A 14,633-nucleotide genomic window follows, 5' to 3' on the forward strand; every position below is an offset into this window, starting at 1 on the left:
GTGAGAAGTTGAAATAGGTTTCAATAATTATGCCGGAAGTAATTGAAAATGATCAGTTAAGTGAAACAAAAATTTATAAAGGCTTAGAAAGTTTTGAGCAGATTTTAAAAGACTTGACTTTGAACGGAATGGATAAAATACTTGACTTTGAACGGAATGGATAAAATACTAAATTTTTTGAAGATTAATTCATGATAGTTATTCATTAAAATAGAAAGTAAGCATTAAAACAAAAAAAATAGTTTCAACTAAAGCAAACAGCTAATAAGAAATCTTAATCATGATGAAACGTATTTTTAGAAACATGTTTGCAATGTTATCAGGATAGTATAAAATTTAATGTATTTTGCTACCTGTGAGAAGTAGGCATTAATAATTAAATTCAAAGTAATGGAAAATGATCAGTTAGGTAAATGTAACACTTTTCAGGGGCTGGAAAAATATGAACAGTTTTCATCAGACTTGATATTTGTTTTGTTGAATGAGATATTAAATTTTTAAGAACTTATTTATTATAGTTACGTCAGCACTTCCTCATCAAGAAGAATGGTTAGTTTTCTTATGAGTGGATGTAAATATTATTTTCACTTTGCTATCTGTGAGAAGTAGGCATCAATGCAATTTATTCCGAAGTAATGAAAAATGACCAGTTAAGAGTAAAAAAATTTACTCAAAATCTAAAAAAAATTGGACATTTTTAATGAGACACGATTTTTGATTTGATGAATATGAGGCTAAATTCTAAAGTATGTGTATAATATAGTTAATTACGTTTAAAAAATATTAAGACAAAAATAATTCCTTTAAAATATGAAACATTATGTATATATATATATAAGATGCTGATGCTTCAAAAAAAATTTTTCTCGTGTGAGAAGGGATGAATTTATATTTTTAAATCTGAAGAAATTTTTTAGGTACTTAAAAGTAGGTTAGAATTTATCAGGTAGCAAAGTCTTATAATTTGAATTTATCATAGATTTTCTGCTAACCAAAGCTTTATAATACGCTCATATTTTAAAAAAATAAAGATTGAAACTAAATAAATACATAGCTAAATTCGCACTCTTATGATTCTATTACTATATAAAGCATGGTCAAGAAAAAAAATCTAAATTTGGTGCAAAAATTTTCAAAAGCAAAAACTCTTGAAAGTTGGATAAAATTAGGCAATTCTGATATAAAATATAGTTTCACAAAATTGGTATACAATCAGATTGAATCTATCCATTCGCGTAAATGTTATTACTTTAATTTTTTTTTTACTCTTACACATTTTATTTTTTAAATTAATTGATAGTATTTTCTTTTTTTTTAAAAACTTTATTATTGAGAATTCTTTTGTAAATCATAGTTATTTATTGAAAGAATTAGTTATTAAAATTTTCATGCAGTAGTTTTTTTATATTTATTGAAAAATTATCTAGTAGAAAAATACCTGTTTTTGTACACTTTCTCTTGATTTAACTTCTAACACATGCGAAAATTTAAAATTTAAATTTTAAAAAAATCAAATGAAAAGTAATTTATTAACAGATTTTTAAAACTTGAGCTCTAGTCACACATGAAATTAATTTAAGATTCTTTATTGCAAATTAAAATTTTTATAAGTGAGTAAAATGTTTTGTGTGCTTTAACAATATAATCATGTTATATTGTAAAAACAATATAATCACATATAACATGATTGCAATATAATCATATTGTATGCTATATTGTAATATAATCATGTGTAAAAATATAATAATTTTGCAATACAATATAATCTGTGCTCTTATAATATAAGCTAGAATTGATATTAAATTATTTATTCATTTTTATATAATATTTCATGATACGTTTTTTTTTACCTGTCTTAAACTAAATGTATTCAAGTCATTAAAAAAGTACAAATTTAGTCAAGTTGTCTAATTTGGTAAAAAAGAATAAAAAACAATTATTTCCAATTTTTAACTCTACAAATCTCCAAAATTTTGAAATCTGTGGGTTGATTCAGAGCTTAAAATATGTTTCTTTCCTTGCGTTATAAAAGGCTAAACGCTTTTGCACTTTACGCAATCTCTTAAAAATCTTAATGTACCAAAAATCATGATAAAAAATTAACACTTACAAATTATGCTAGTAAATCACAACTAATTTTTAATTAGTACATTTCGCTCATGAGCTGTAATAGCGGCACAACTAAAAAGAACACGCATTTTGGACTAAGAACAGGTGTAAATATGAAAATACACATTTGTTTCAGTAGCATGATTGCACAACTCATAATTCAACTTGAAGGTATTTAGCAAACTAAAGCATTTCCTATGCATTTACCTTAGCAATGAAAACTTTAAGCCCACTTATATCAAAACGGGATTTTTTGAGTTGTGCCGCTACTGCAACCAGTGAGCGATTCACTTTTTTATATTTCGAATGCGTCTAAACACACATGAAATTAAGAAATAGATTCTTTTGTAATAAACAAGTTCTTAATCGGTATCTCAAAGATTTAATAGCATTAATATTTTTTTCTCCTGACATTATATACAATTTAAAACTTCGAGACTTCGACAATCAGCAAATCGAATTAAACATTTGGCAATTTGTTTTTGATTTTTTCTGTATAGTAACATATTTATCATTAATATGTACCAGATAGTCAACTGCGGACTCATTTCCGGTCAAATTGCAGGAACTGCGTCATCGGTTTTCATTTTTTATAATATAATAGTTCTAATTAGATATAGGGAACTTTATAGTATTTTTTATACATGAGATTAAAGCAATCTTACTCTATCTTGATTATTAAAAATTGCATACTAATTTTATATTTTTGCGTTACAATAACATGGGATTTGTTAACCATATTTAATATCCTTACCAAAAAAAGTCACTTGATTTAGTATAGAAAATTGTATAATGCTTTCTTTTAAGCTATATTATATTTTAACTTGCTCTTACAATAATCGCAGCACGTAAGCATTTTGTTTTAAAAAAGGCGAAATTAATGCTTAACTTTTCAAAGCTTCAAAGAAAAAAATTGCTTGAAGTGAAAAATGCTTTTGAATGCAAAAAAAGAAGAAAAAAATAGAGGGAGAGAGCGCCACCTGCGCAACTCTGTTTTGGCATGCAACTCGTGTTTTACAAGACAAAAATCAACAAAAATTTCAAAATTGAAGACTTTCAGTCAAATGAAAAAGGAAAACTGTAAGCAAAAACCTGAGAAAAAAACAAATGCCTAATACCGCTGACGCATAACAAGAGGCTCAGGATGTGTAAAAATTAAATCCTAACGAATTTTAACGTAAACATGACAGAAGAGCCTCTTTTGCGCCCTTTTCAGTCGAAGCAGGGCGCTCAACGGGTGGTAGTGGGAAAGGCATGCCAGAAGCAAAAGTGAACAATATCACTTCCGTAAGGCAGCGAATAAAACAGTCCTACTGCGCACTAAATGCAGGGGCGCATGCTCTTCCCGCCTTTTAATGATATACGGAGATTCCCGCTTCCTTTCAGACACATTTCAACTTCAGATGACGCCCTGGGAACGGTGAAGTTAACTTCTGACTAAACTAAGTTATTTCGGAAAACTCAGAAACATGTGCTCTTTGTGTTGCCCCAGCACGAGGCAGTATTGAATCCAGTTTAATTATATATATATATAGGTTTATTTAGTATTGTTGTATAGACACTTGTTGGAAATTGAAACGCTTAATGGAATTTTTAAAAAAAATAATAAACCAAATGTTTGTTTTTTTCGTAAGGATTTGAATATCTTTTTCGATTTTGGGATGGAAATTCTTATGAGAAAGTGTTTTGGACAATTTATTTGTTTGTTGGTCATTGCTGTTTTAGGTAAGTAAAGGATGGATCAGTAATTTTTGTTAAATTTAGTTTATTTAAAAAAATCAGATTGTTTTTTCTAGATGGTGCTAGCTCTTAAAATGATAAAAAAAAAGAAATAACTACAACTGAATATACTTAATTTTTAAAACTATGTGCACAGGCACAGCAAATTCGGTTTCATAAAACTTTTACTACTACTATTGATTATGGCGTTGGCAAGTTTATTATTTTTTTTTCCCTGAAAAACTTTCTACTCCATTTCATTTTTCCTATTACATACTTAATATTTGTGTTATTTTGAAAACAAAGGAAATAAATATGAAAGTCGTATCGCAGGCACATGAGAAAAACTATATCTCTATCTAGAATATAAAAAAAAATTCTGCATTTTCAAAGCTTCATATTAAAATTAAAATAGCGTATTTTGAGCAATGTTTTCATTAGTAACTGATGAAATAGAAGTCCTGGATATTAAATTTTCAAGACATTGCTCAAAACTATTTTAATATTGTGAATAAGCGCGTTTTGTTACGTTTATACATTGCTTTTCTATCACGTACAATTTAAATTCTACATCTAAACTTACCTCATTATTTATTATAAATAGATATTAAATAATTAAAAGCTAAAAAAAACATAACATATGAGTGACTGAATGTTTCTATGTTTTCTTTAAAAAATACAACTCTTTTTACTGCAGTTGAAAAATTTAATTAATTTCCGAAAGTAATAATAACCTCAGTATTATTAAAATTATTTAAAATGCCATTTAATAATAATTTAAATGCATTATTATTGGAAATTGTATGAATCTCATGCATAAAGTGATACAATCGTAAGCCGATATGATCAGAGAATAAACGAATATTTAAGATAAACCAGATTAAATTAATTACCTGTTAATTTTTGTACTTCAGTAAAATCAATTAGTTTGTTAATCACAATAAGCTGGAGTAAACTGTTAGTCGAAACTATTATTTTCATGCAATTACTTTTAAAAATTAGTGTTGTCTTCATATACAATATATTTCTCATTTTTTTTAAACATTTCATATACATATATTTTCTTATTTCTTATGCATATATTTATTCTAATTTCTTATACATATATTTACTCTAATTTCTTATACATATATTTATTCTAATTTCTTATACATATATTTATTCTAATTTCTTATACATATATTTGTTCTAATTTCTTATAAATATTCGTACAATTTTATAAAAGTAGCAATTAAATCAAACATTAATAGGTCCCACATTTTTTACTGTTTTCTGACTAAACTTTCTAAGATATAATTTCGAGATTTTGTCTTCAAATTACTCTAATTTGATAATCGAGAACCAGTATCTGTCAAAATAAATACATGTTGGGTTAAGAGAAGCTTATTTTTGTATCTGATTTCGCTACTTAATTACTAGTTAGCTCTAATTAAAAGGATACGTTTGGCGTGTCTCTTGAACCGCGAAACCTGCATAGATCAGATGTTTGATAATTATGTTATTCGTTTAGTGGTAAGTATTTTTCCACTGTATGTTTTGCTTTACCCCTTTAAATTATTACCCGATTTTGTAAGAGAAATAGAAGAAAATTTATTTGGTTTTCTTAATTTGTTTATTCTTTTTCAAATTGAAACAAAAAATCGTTATAGTTTATCGCAAGATAGTAATTTCAAAACAACGTAAAATGTTTCCTATTCCGGTTAAGAAGTAATTTTATAATTGCATTCTTAATTTCTGAAAAAATATGATATTAATAAAAATTAACTTAAAGTATCACTTATCAATTAAATTCTAATTTAAAAGCAATTTAATTTAATGAAGTAAAAAAGTTTGTAGTTTTTTGTTGTGATTTTTGAAATTGTTATAAAGTTTAAAAGTTTCAATATTTACAAATTTTATCCAGACTTTAATCCCTATATTCTGTATATATGACAAAAAAGTCTAAAAATCAAGAATAAGAAAATAAAAATTTAAACTTTTGTAGACATCCGCAGCAGTCGCATAATAAATAAAGCATTACAAATAAAATATATTTCACTGAGGTAAGATTTATTTGATTTTAAAAAACTTACTAACTTATGAAGTAAGTAATACGATTTTTTTAATTGAGACTAAATAAATTTTTAGAAGAAAAACTCTTAAATTTTTAGAGAATATATAATTTTTAACTGTTTTCGGCAAGCAGGGATAGATTGAAATTAGATTCGCTTAGAAATTACAGTAATGTTTGTTAGATTAGTGATTCAGTGATGTTATGGTAGTTATTACAGTAAAAATTACGGTGTGTTTGGTTTTTTGTTCCGCTACATGTTCCGGTGGAAGTTGATTTTACGGTATAAACTACCAGCACCATGATTGTTAGTACTTTTACTGTAATTTGATCAGGAACGTTTTACAGAAAATATATTATTTAGTTCTCTCCAAAGTTTTGTTCATATTCAGTTCACTGTACTTTTTATTGTGCGTATTTTGATTAGAACCAAATTTAAAAACAATTAATGGGTCACGTCTTGTTAACCTGAAGAATGAGGGTCAAATTTGCTTAACTTATAATTTTAAGAAACAAATGACGTTTTTTAAGTGTTGAGCAAATCTTTTCGATTGAATTCTTTTGAATTATTCATTTCATAAACATCATTACATAAATTTACGAAATATGCTTTGTTTGAGATTTTGGAACAATATATAATCCTGGTTTATCAATTAATTGTATGTAATAATATAGATTAAATTAATAATATTAAATGTTAAATGATTAGTTTTTTAAAACTAATTTAAGTTCTCTACGATTTTTGTATCATTTTGGTATCATTTTCTTGCTATTTAAACGTATATAATATTTGTATGAATTCACACAAAATGAAATTAGTTTTTACTACACATTTACAAAAAATAAAAATTAACATAATACAAAAATAAAATAAAAAAATCCTTGACATAGATTTCAAAATGGACTCTTATTTCGAAATTATTCGATAATTCTTGTAAAACAGATAAAAATTATTTATTTTAAGAGTACATTTTAAAAATATTTTTTCCCAGAATTTTTAACTTGATAAGTCTTTTAGTATTCATTAAGTGAATAATTTTAATACAAAAATTAAATGTATCAAAAAAATAATGTTTTTTAGAAATCCTAGTTTGAGAAATCTAGGTCACTGATAGAAAATAAATTACATTTAATAATACACTAAAAATTTGGTACATATGATTCATTATATTATTCATTTCTTTTAAACACCTTTGAATCTTCTCTTTTGCTTCAATCCGCAATCCAACCCTCGTGATTAATTCTCCTTCATTAATTTGTTTTCCTTACAAAGAGATATTTTTCTTTTCAAAAAATGATTTTGTTGATATGTTACGTTTGGTCTCTTAGTTTACCCGTTAACAACCAATTGCACATTTACCTGGATTTGAAAAATAAATATGTGTACTTGAAGAAATAACTTTAGTATATGAATTAGTACGCAATAAGACGAAACGAATGAGAGGTGATTAAATTTGTGAAAAATAAATAATGATTAGTTTATATCACTATAAATGTTAAATGGAAAATGGTTTTTATCTCTTACTAATAAATAATCTAGTAATTTGAGTATAAATGTTAAGACTTGCATTTGACAAAACCTAATCTCTTTTCCTTTCTTTTTTTTTCACTTTCATCATCAAAAAAGTGCAAGTATATAATATTTTCCCAATATAATAGATAGATAATCTCATTTGAAGCAAAAAGGTGAGAAAACTTTCCTAAAAAAAGCTCTTGAAATTTCAAAACTTTCAAACAAATTGAAATCTGGAAAGAAAACTGAGCTAATTAATAAATGCAAAAGACACTTTCAGTCAACAAAATTTATCTTCATTATACTATATCTGCCCACTGCAGAGTGGTTTACATGGTACTTTTACTACAAGTTTAGCAGTTAATATTTTTCAAGTAACTATAGAAGGTTAATTTTTATTCCATCATACTCATAAAACATTATTGTCAATTTTCTTAAATGTTACAGTTTTTGCGCCGCAAAAGTAATGTAATTTTTAACAATCAACTCAGTGAGCTTTTTAATGCTGAGAAATACTTTATTTTCTTACGGAAATCAAAATACCTACAGTTTTGTAAATACAGATTTCCTACGTAAAGACAAATCAATAAATTTTTCACTTCTTATACCATACATAGAGTTCCTAAATGTGTTTAAAAGGAAATATCATGTTCAGAATTATTTTGGTTAAAAGTGTTTAATTTTAACTTATTATCTACGAAAGATTAAATAATTCAATCAACATAGGATAACATGAATAAGGTCACTTTAACATGAGTTCCAGCTGCGAAATTCATGTAAGCACGGAATGATTGTACTTTTAATGCTCCATATCTAAGCCGAAATCTAGTTTTTTCTGTTCTTATAAATAATATTTCATGTCTTTTTTAATGCATTATATAGGCTCGTAGCATAATGTATGTTATAAGAATATATATCAAAACAATACATTGACTTAAAAAATTATTATTCATATAAAAAACTTAATTATGCTAAATGCATCATGCTGAAAGTATTCTTAAATTAATATTATTTACACTTCTTATACTCTTTCTTTGAAAACTTAACTTGTTTCTAAAAACATTGTTAGTTAAAAGAGTACTAAATGAAAAATGTAGAAAAAAGTAAAACGATATAACGTTTAATAATAATTAAGACTATGTAATACATTAATTCATTTTTCATTTTTGGTTTTAGTTTTAAATATTTGTTAAAAGAATTGTAATAGCTTTATTTGTATAGCACATTTATAATAGCACATTGCTAACATCTCATATTTCCATCAAATGCAAAAAAAATGCCTCAAATTTCGTTTGGTGTCAAAAACAAAAATTTCGATTTTTTTTACTATTACCTTCATTGAGTGTCTTTTGGATAACCAATACTTGCCATTGAGCAAAATATAGGATCATATCCTTTTGAGTTCCAACTTCAAACTTCATGTATAAAGGAATGGCTGTTTTCCTAACATCCGAACTCTTTGCTAAAATCATAATTCCTTCTTTATCATAAATAAAATTTCTTATGTTTAATAGAGAGATTTTATTATTAGTTCCAGTTACAAGTTCATTAAATATTCCATCGTTTGGTTGAAATCTTGGTTTTTTCGTTATTATTTTTAAAATCATACTTTTATCAGTTTATTTTCTTCAAAATAATTTTTCCTGAACGGAAATTCTTTCCATCAAAAACATAATTAGTCCTGATAGAAAAATGAGTACTTAAAGTTGGTATTTGTAAAATACATTTTTAAACATTGGGATACGTAGTTAAACGATATAAATGTTTAATTCGCAGCAGATTTCAAACTTAATAATAAAGCCGATGAAGATGGGAAAGTATTTGTTACTTTCTTAATTACTTAATATGCATTAATCATTTATTTTGATAGGGCATATCATGCTATATATTAAAACCAATTATAGCTAAATGACAGTTTAATATCTTAAAAAGAAAGTTCAGCATCTTTAACTTTTTGTTAAATTACTAAATATGCAAAAACCTTCAGCTGATTTTATTATAAAATGTTTCAAACGTTTCAGACCTCTTCAATAAGAAAATTATATTTCGTTTCTCTTTTGTAAAACCTCTATCAACTTTAAAGGTATTAAGGTGAAACATATATTTTATTTTTCGTAACGAATTTTTGGAAATGGATACAAATATGAGTAAAATATGAATACGAACAAAATGAATACTTACAAATCTGAATACGTAAAAATAAGAGTATTTTAAAGTATCTAAAAGGTTAGTTCCATTTTTCTAAAAAATGTTTTTTGAGGAATGTAAAATTTATTTCGAATTATTTATACAGCTGGTAAAAATGAAGTTTAGAATCATGTCATTTCAGTAAAAAAAAGTTTAAAAAAATAGAAATAGAATTGAAATTTAAAATTTTTTTAAGGAATATATTCGAAGCGCTACTCGATACTTAGGCAGAATCCTTCTTTAAAGATGATTTTTTGTTCAGTTTTTTTTTGCAATAAGTAAATAATATTTAAACAGTTATTTTGTCGATTTCAAATTCATTATTGAATTGAAAGGTATAAAAAGCTATAAATTTTATCTTGCTCTGAACGCTGAGTACCATTCATACAGCATGCGAGTTTTCCTTTTACTTTAAAAAGTTGCTTTAACTTAAGGACTTAACCAGAATCATTAACTTTGTTATTTGTGTTTTAAAAGGCTTTGTTTTGAGAGAAAATATGCTGCAGAAATAATTAAGCAATTTTAAACTTTCTTATATTTTAATTTTTTTTTCGTTTTAATTATCTTAATGAATCCTACTTAACATTCTTTAAGTAATTATAACATTCTTTCTTTTTAAATAGCCAGAAATATTTTTCTTTAAATTCGAACTAAATTATATTTTAAAATTCATTGTTAAAACCTCTTTTTTAAAACAAAAACTCTTTTATTAGCACTTTTTGATTAAAATATCAATAGACTGTTTTGTCATGCTAACTAAAATATTAATAAAATATATGTTTGTTGCTCCAATTTTCGAAAATAATGTTTACTTCAAAATTATTCATGCTGCAATAACTTTTGATGATAATTTTATATAATTTTAATATGTTATATAAGTATACATAATTGGTAAATCCTATAAGTTCTTAACATTAGTAACTATATATCTATACTTTATCTTTTGTTCATATTACCTTTAACAAAGCCTTTGAAATATGGATTTGTACCAAAAGTTTCATTTGACCTAATCTAATTTTTCCAGTTTTATATGCAAAGCATTTGCATGAACAACAAGTAAATAATAATTCCCATTATGGTGTAATTTTATGTAATATATTTTGTTACTTTAAAATTCCATAAATTTGCATCTTACTCATCATTTCTCTTAGATTTAATTTTCGAAATATTTCTTAACCTTCCTTTCTGTTTTCTTAAAAAAAATGGTACAGTTTTCTCTTGATAAATAATGAACCCCAGAACACAAAAAATATCGACAGGAAAGAATATTTGATTGATACAACTACATAAAAATAAAAAATTTTAAACGCAAATTTCTTTTAGAAAAATTATTGTTTCAAATATGTTATAGAAGAATAAATATTTTGATTTTTACATTTTTAAAGCATTTTCGACATCATTAAATGATAAAAAAATTGTTTGACCAGTAGATAGTTGCTGAAACGTAAGGATCATAATTAAAAATAACAAGTTTTATAAAACTTTTTTCCACTTTGGTTGGACTATTACTAATGAGTAGAATTCCCATCAGAATTAAATTCTATTTTTTTCATGTTTAGCTTCATATAGGGTCATTTTAAATGTATTATTCTTGGAAAAATTAATATTTACGGTATATCATTATCATTAAATTGCTTCTGAGAAAATCTAAGAAATTATACACAAAATGAAAGGCATATGCTAATATAACTGAAAAAGATAAAATAACTCTTTTTTTTAAATTTACTATTATAATTTGTCCTTTCCGGTGGCTTTACATTATTACGTTCGGATAACATATTCTCATAGTAGCTCATCCTATCAAATTAAAGATTTACTGTATTCATTTAGCGCGATGCTATTGCTCGAGGTAAACTCAGGAATTTACTAAAATCCCTAATTTTTCCCTGATGTATCCCCTTTGAGGAATCATAAAAAACGTATTTCTGCAATATCGATTACGAAATAGCAAATATAATTATACATTATCGCACAATACTTCTAGAAACAATTAAAACTGCACCAAATACCACAATGCCAGTAGTGCTTATAACAAAACTATTGAAAAATAATTGGCATTAATAATAATTTGGCGATTTTTTATTATTCTATTAGGTAAATTAGAACCATTTCTCTATTAATTTAACTTTTTATTAAAAAATATTTTTTTTTACATCAATTGGTAATTTAAAAAAATATCTCTTTACTGGTGTCAATCATAATATGGCGATTTTTCAGCATTTTAAGCAAGTGAATAAGTACATTTTCTGCATTAACTTCATTTTTTGACACAAAAATTTTGTTTTCATTTCAGTTCGAACTTATTACCAAAATTTATAAGCGTCAATAATAATACTATGAGATTTCGTACTTTACTCCTAAATTTTTTGCAACCATTCTCCATTAATTTTGCTTTTTAGGGCAGAACTTATTTTTTTTTAAATTTTCATTAGTACGCAGTAGCGAAATTGTTCAAGCATCTTCGTCGTTAATAATAATATGACAAATTTGTATTTAATTGAATTTGTATTCTAATTGAATTAGTAGGGGAGAGCGGGGTCAATTGTAACAGGGAACGATTGTGAAGGAGCAAAAATTTCGACTGTCGGGTTCTAGATTTGGTTCCTAGATGGCGCACAAGGTGTATTTAATAAATCTACATGTACACCTCTGCTGGCAACCATTTTTATGAACTTTTGAAAGAGTTACATCCCAAAAGATATTTTCACGCTACGTAAGTACTTTTTTTGGTATTAGAATATTATATTGTAGCAAAGTAATTTTGTTTAAACAAATAAAAATTATTAACCGAATATGTAAGTGGACAATTTAATTAACATTTCAAAAAAAAAGATTAGTTTTGTTAATAAACTAGCATTGCTATTAACAAGTGAAGCTGATATGTCGTCTTCGGGACGATTGTAACAATAAGTAAAGGGACGATTGTAACAGCTGAAAATAAATAATCTTATGTTTACAAACCATTACTTAACTCTTTAAGAACCACCAATAGCTTCATATATCATTTATATTATGTTGCATGTGCATTATTTTATTTGTCACCTTTCACGGCATAAATTAAAATTTTTAACCCCTTAAAGCAAAAAGTTTAGCCCTTTAGGTATCTGCTCATTATTATTTTTACTCCTAAAATATCGCTACTATTTTGATCAATAAAAAAATATATCACAACTATGATAATATGTATAATTAACTACGTTTTAGTTGAATTTATGAACTGTTACAATTGACCCCGTAAGTGGGGACAATTGTAACAAGTGCACGACTGTCAAAAATTGTTCATAACTAATATAATAACATTTAAAATAAGGTATTTATTTTTTCTCTAGTAGAGAATAGTTTACTTTACTCGTCTGTCAATTAATACTAATAACATATTGGATTTTTTGTAAGTTAAAAATAGTTAAGCAAAAATAGTTACAAGTGAAAAGCAAAAATAGTTACAATAGATACCCCACTCTCCCCTTCAATTTTTCAAATAATTTTGCTTTCCAGTACATAACTTATCTACCGTTCAAAAATTGCTGATTTAAAATAATTTAATTTCGGTGAGTTACTAAACCCGTGATTTCACAGAACTGTAGAAATAATAATTCTGGGAATTCTATGTCAATGCATTCATGTTAATCATCGTATTTATCTGACACAACAAAGAAGAAATAATTATATATTGAACAATGAGCAAAATTCTCTTTTTATTATTAATGAGAGCTACGAGATAACAAACATCACCTATGTTATCATTAAAACACTTGACTATATTATATCGAACAGCTGTTTAATTTATATGAATGACGAGTTCTGAGCCAATGAAAAATTTAAATTCTTAAAATGTCTCTCAAGAATGATCTCACTAAAATGTTTGAATGATATTTAGGAACAATGTAAAAATTGTCCCTTTCATTCACTGTACAATTTTCAGGACGCTGACACAAACAGTTCTGATTACATAAGAGATACAGGCGCACAAACGCACTGACAACCTCTTCATTTGTGGTTTAAAAAATTGCAATACACTGTTAGAAATTTTTCGGAAAAAAATAGTTAAATAACAATTTATTTAATTGTTATTTTACCATATGAAAATAAAACAGTTAATTATCCATAAATAAGATGGTTTTCAAGCTGTTAAACGTGAAAAAAAACGCTGATTAACTGTGTTAACCTAATACAGGTAAGCAACCTGAATTTTATCACACCAAATCGAAGTACCTAAGAAAGTCACATAGTTCTTGGAATATGGATAAGTATTACAGCCGAAAGCGTTAATCTGTCGGCTTCATGCTAAACAGTCTCGGAATCTAAGCCAAAGCGAATACGCCGCACTATTTCTTCTATTCCCTTCAATACATGAAGAGTTTTCAGTGTCCTGAACTTCCCAATTAGTGACCTTGGACTATTAGATTACGATTTTCTCATTCACGCATAGATGGCAGCACCATAAAGTTGCTAAATATTCCCCAATGTCCAGTTAAATTTTTTCATGGTTTTGAAACCATGACTGTTGTAAATGGTTACAGAAGAGTATAGTTTTGTATTCGCGGTGTTTTAACGATACTAGTTGTTCATGATTTAAAAATCGTAAATTTAAGAAAGTCTTTCACCGTAAATTTTATGGTTAGTTGAATAAACAGACTCTCGTCGATTATTTTACCGTAATTTTAGAATAAAAATTCTAACAGTGTAGGTCAGGGGTTGCCAAACTTTTTGGATCATCGACCCCTACATAATTTTTCGAAATCCTCATCGACCCCCATAAAAGTAATTTTCTGTTAATTAAAATAAATCTCTATTAGATACTGTGTTTGTACATTTATTTTATGATTTTGAACATTTATTAAAGTAATAGTACATAGTGTAACAATAGTTTTATGAAAAATATATTAATGTTGAAATATAAATACCTTAATATTTATGAAATAATAAGTAATTACATATAAGTAAGCAGAAATCATAAGTAAAGTAACTACGGATTTATTGCTTCTTAATCAATGACATGGGTGTGCCTGGTGTTTTTTTTTTTTTTTTGCAAAGTTTGTTATATTGGGTTCAAAA

The 14,633-nt window shown here is 26.0% G+C and overlaps 1 protein-coding gene across 2 annotated transcripts in view; it reads left to right on the plus strand.

Annotated features, from left to right (window-relative positions):
• Positions 1–3,080: 3,080 nt before the first annotated feature.
• The window catches only part of LOC107443056 (cell adhesion molecule Dscam1), a 207,621-nt gene continuing 196,068 nt past the window's right edge, over positions 3,081–14,633 (plus strand). For both annotated transcript variants that reach the window (XR_001583949.3, XM_016056799.3), the window contains exon 1: positions 3,081–3,834. Coding sequence is in view for 1 of the 2 variants with exons in the window: in XM_016056799.3 (XP_015912285.1) it covers positions 3,771–3,834 (64 nt within the window). In the remaining variant the exon portion in view is untranslated. The remainder of the gene's footprint in view (positions 3,835–14,633) is intronic.

Source organism: Parasteatoda tepidariorum, chromosome 8 (assembly GCF_043381705.1).
Source record: "Parasteatoda tepidariorum isolate YZ-2023 chromosome 8, CAS_Ptep_4.0, whole genome shotgun sequence".
NCBI lineage: Eukaryota > Metazoa > Arthropoda > Arachnida > Araneae > Theridiidae > Parasteatoda > Parasteatoda tepidariorum.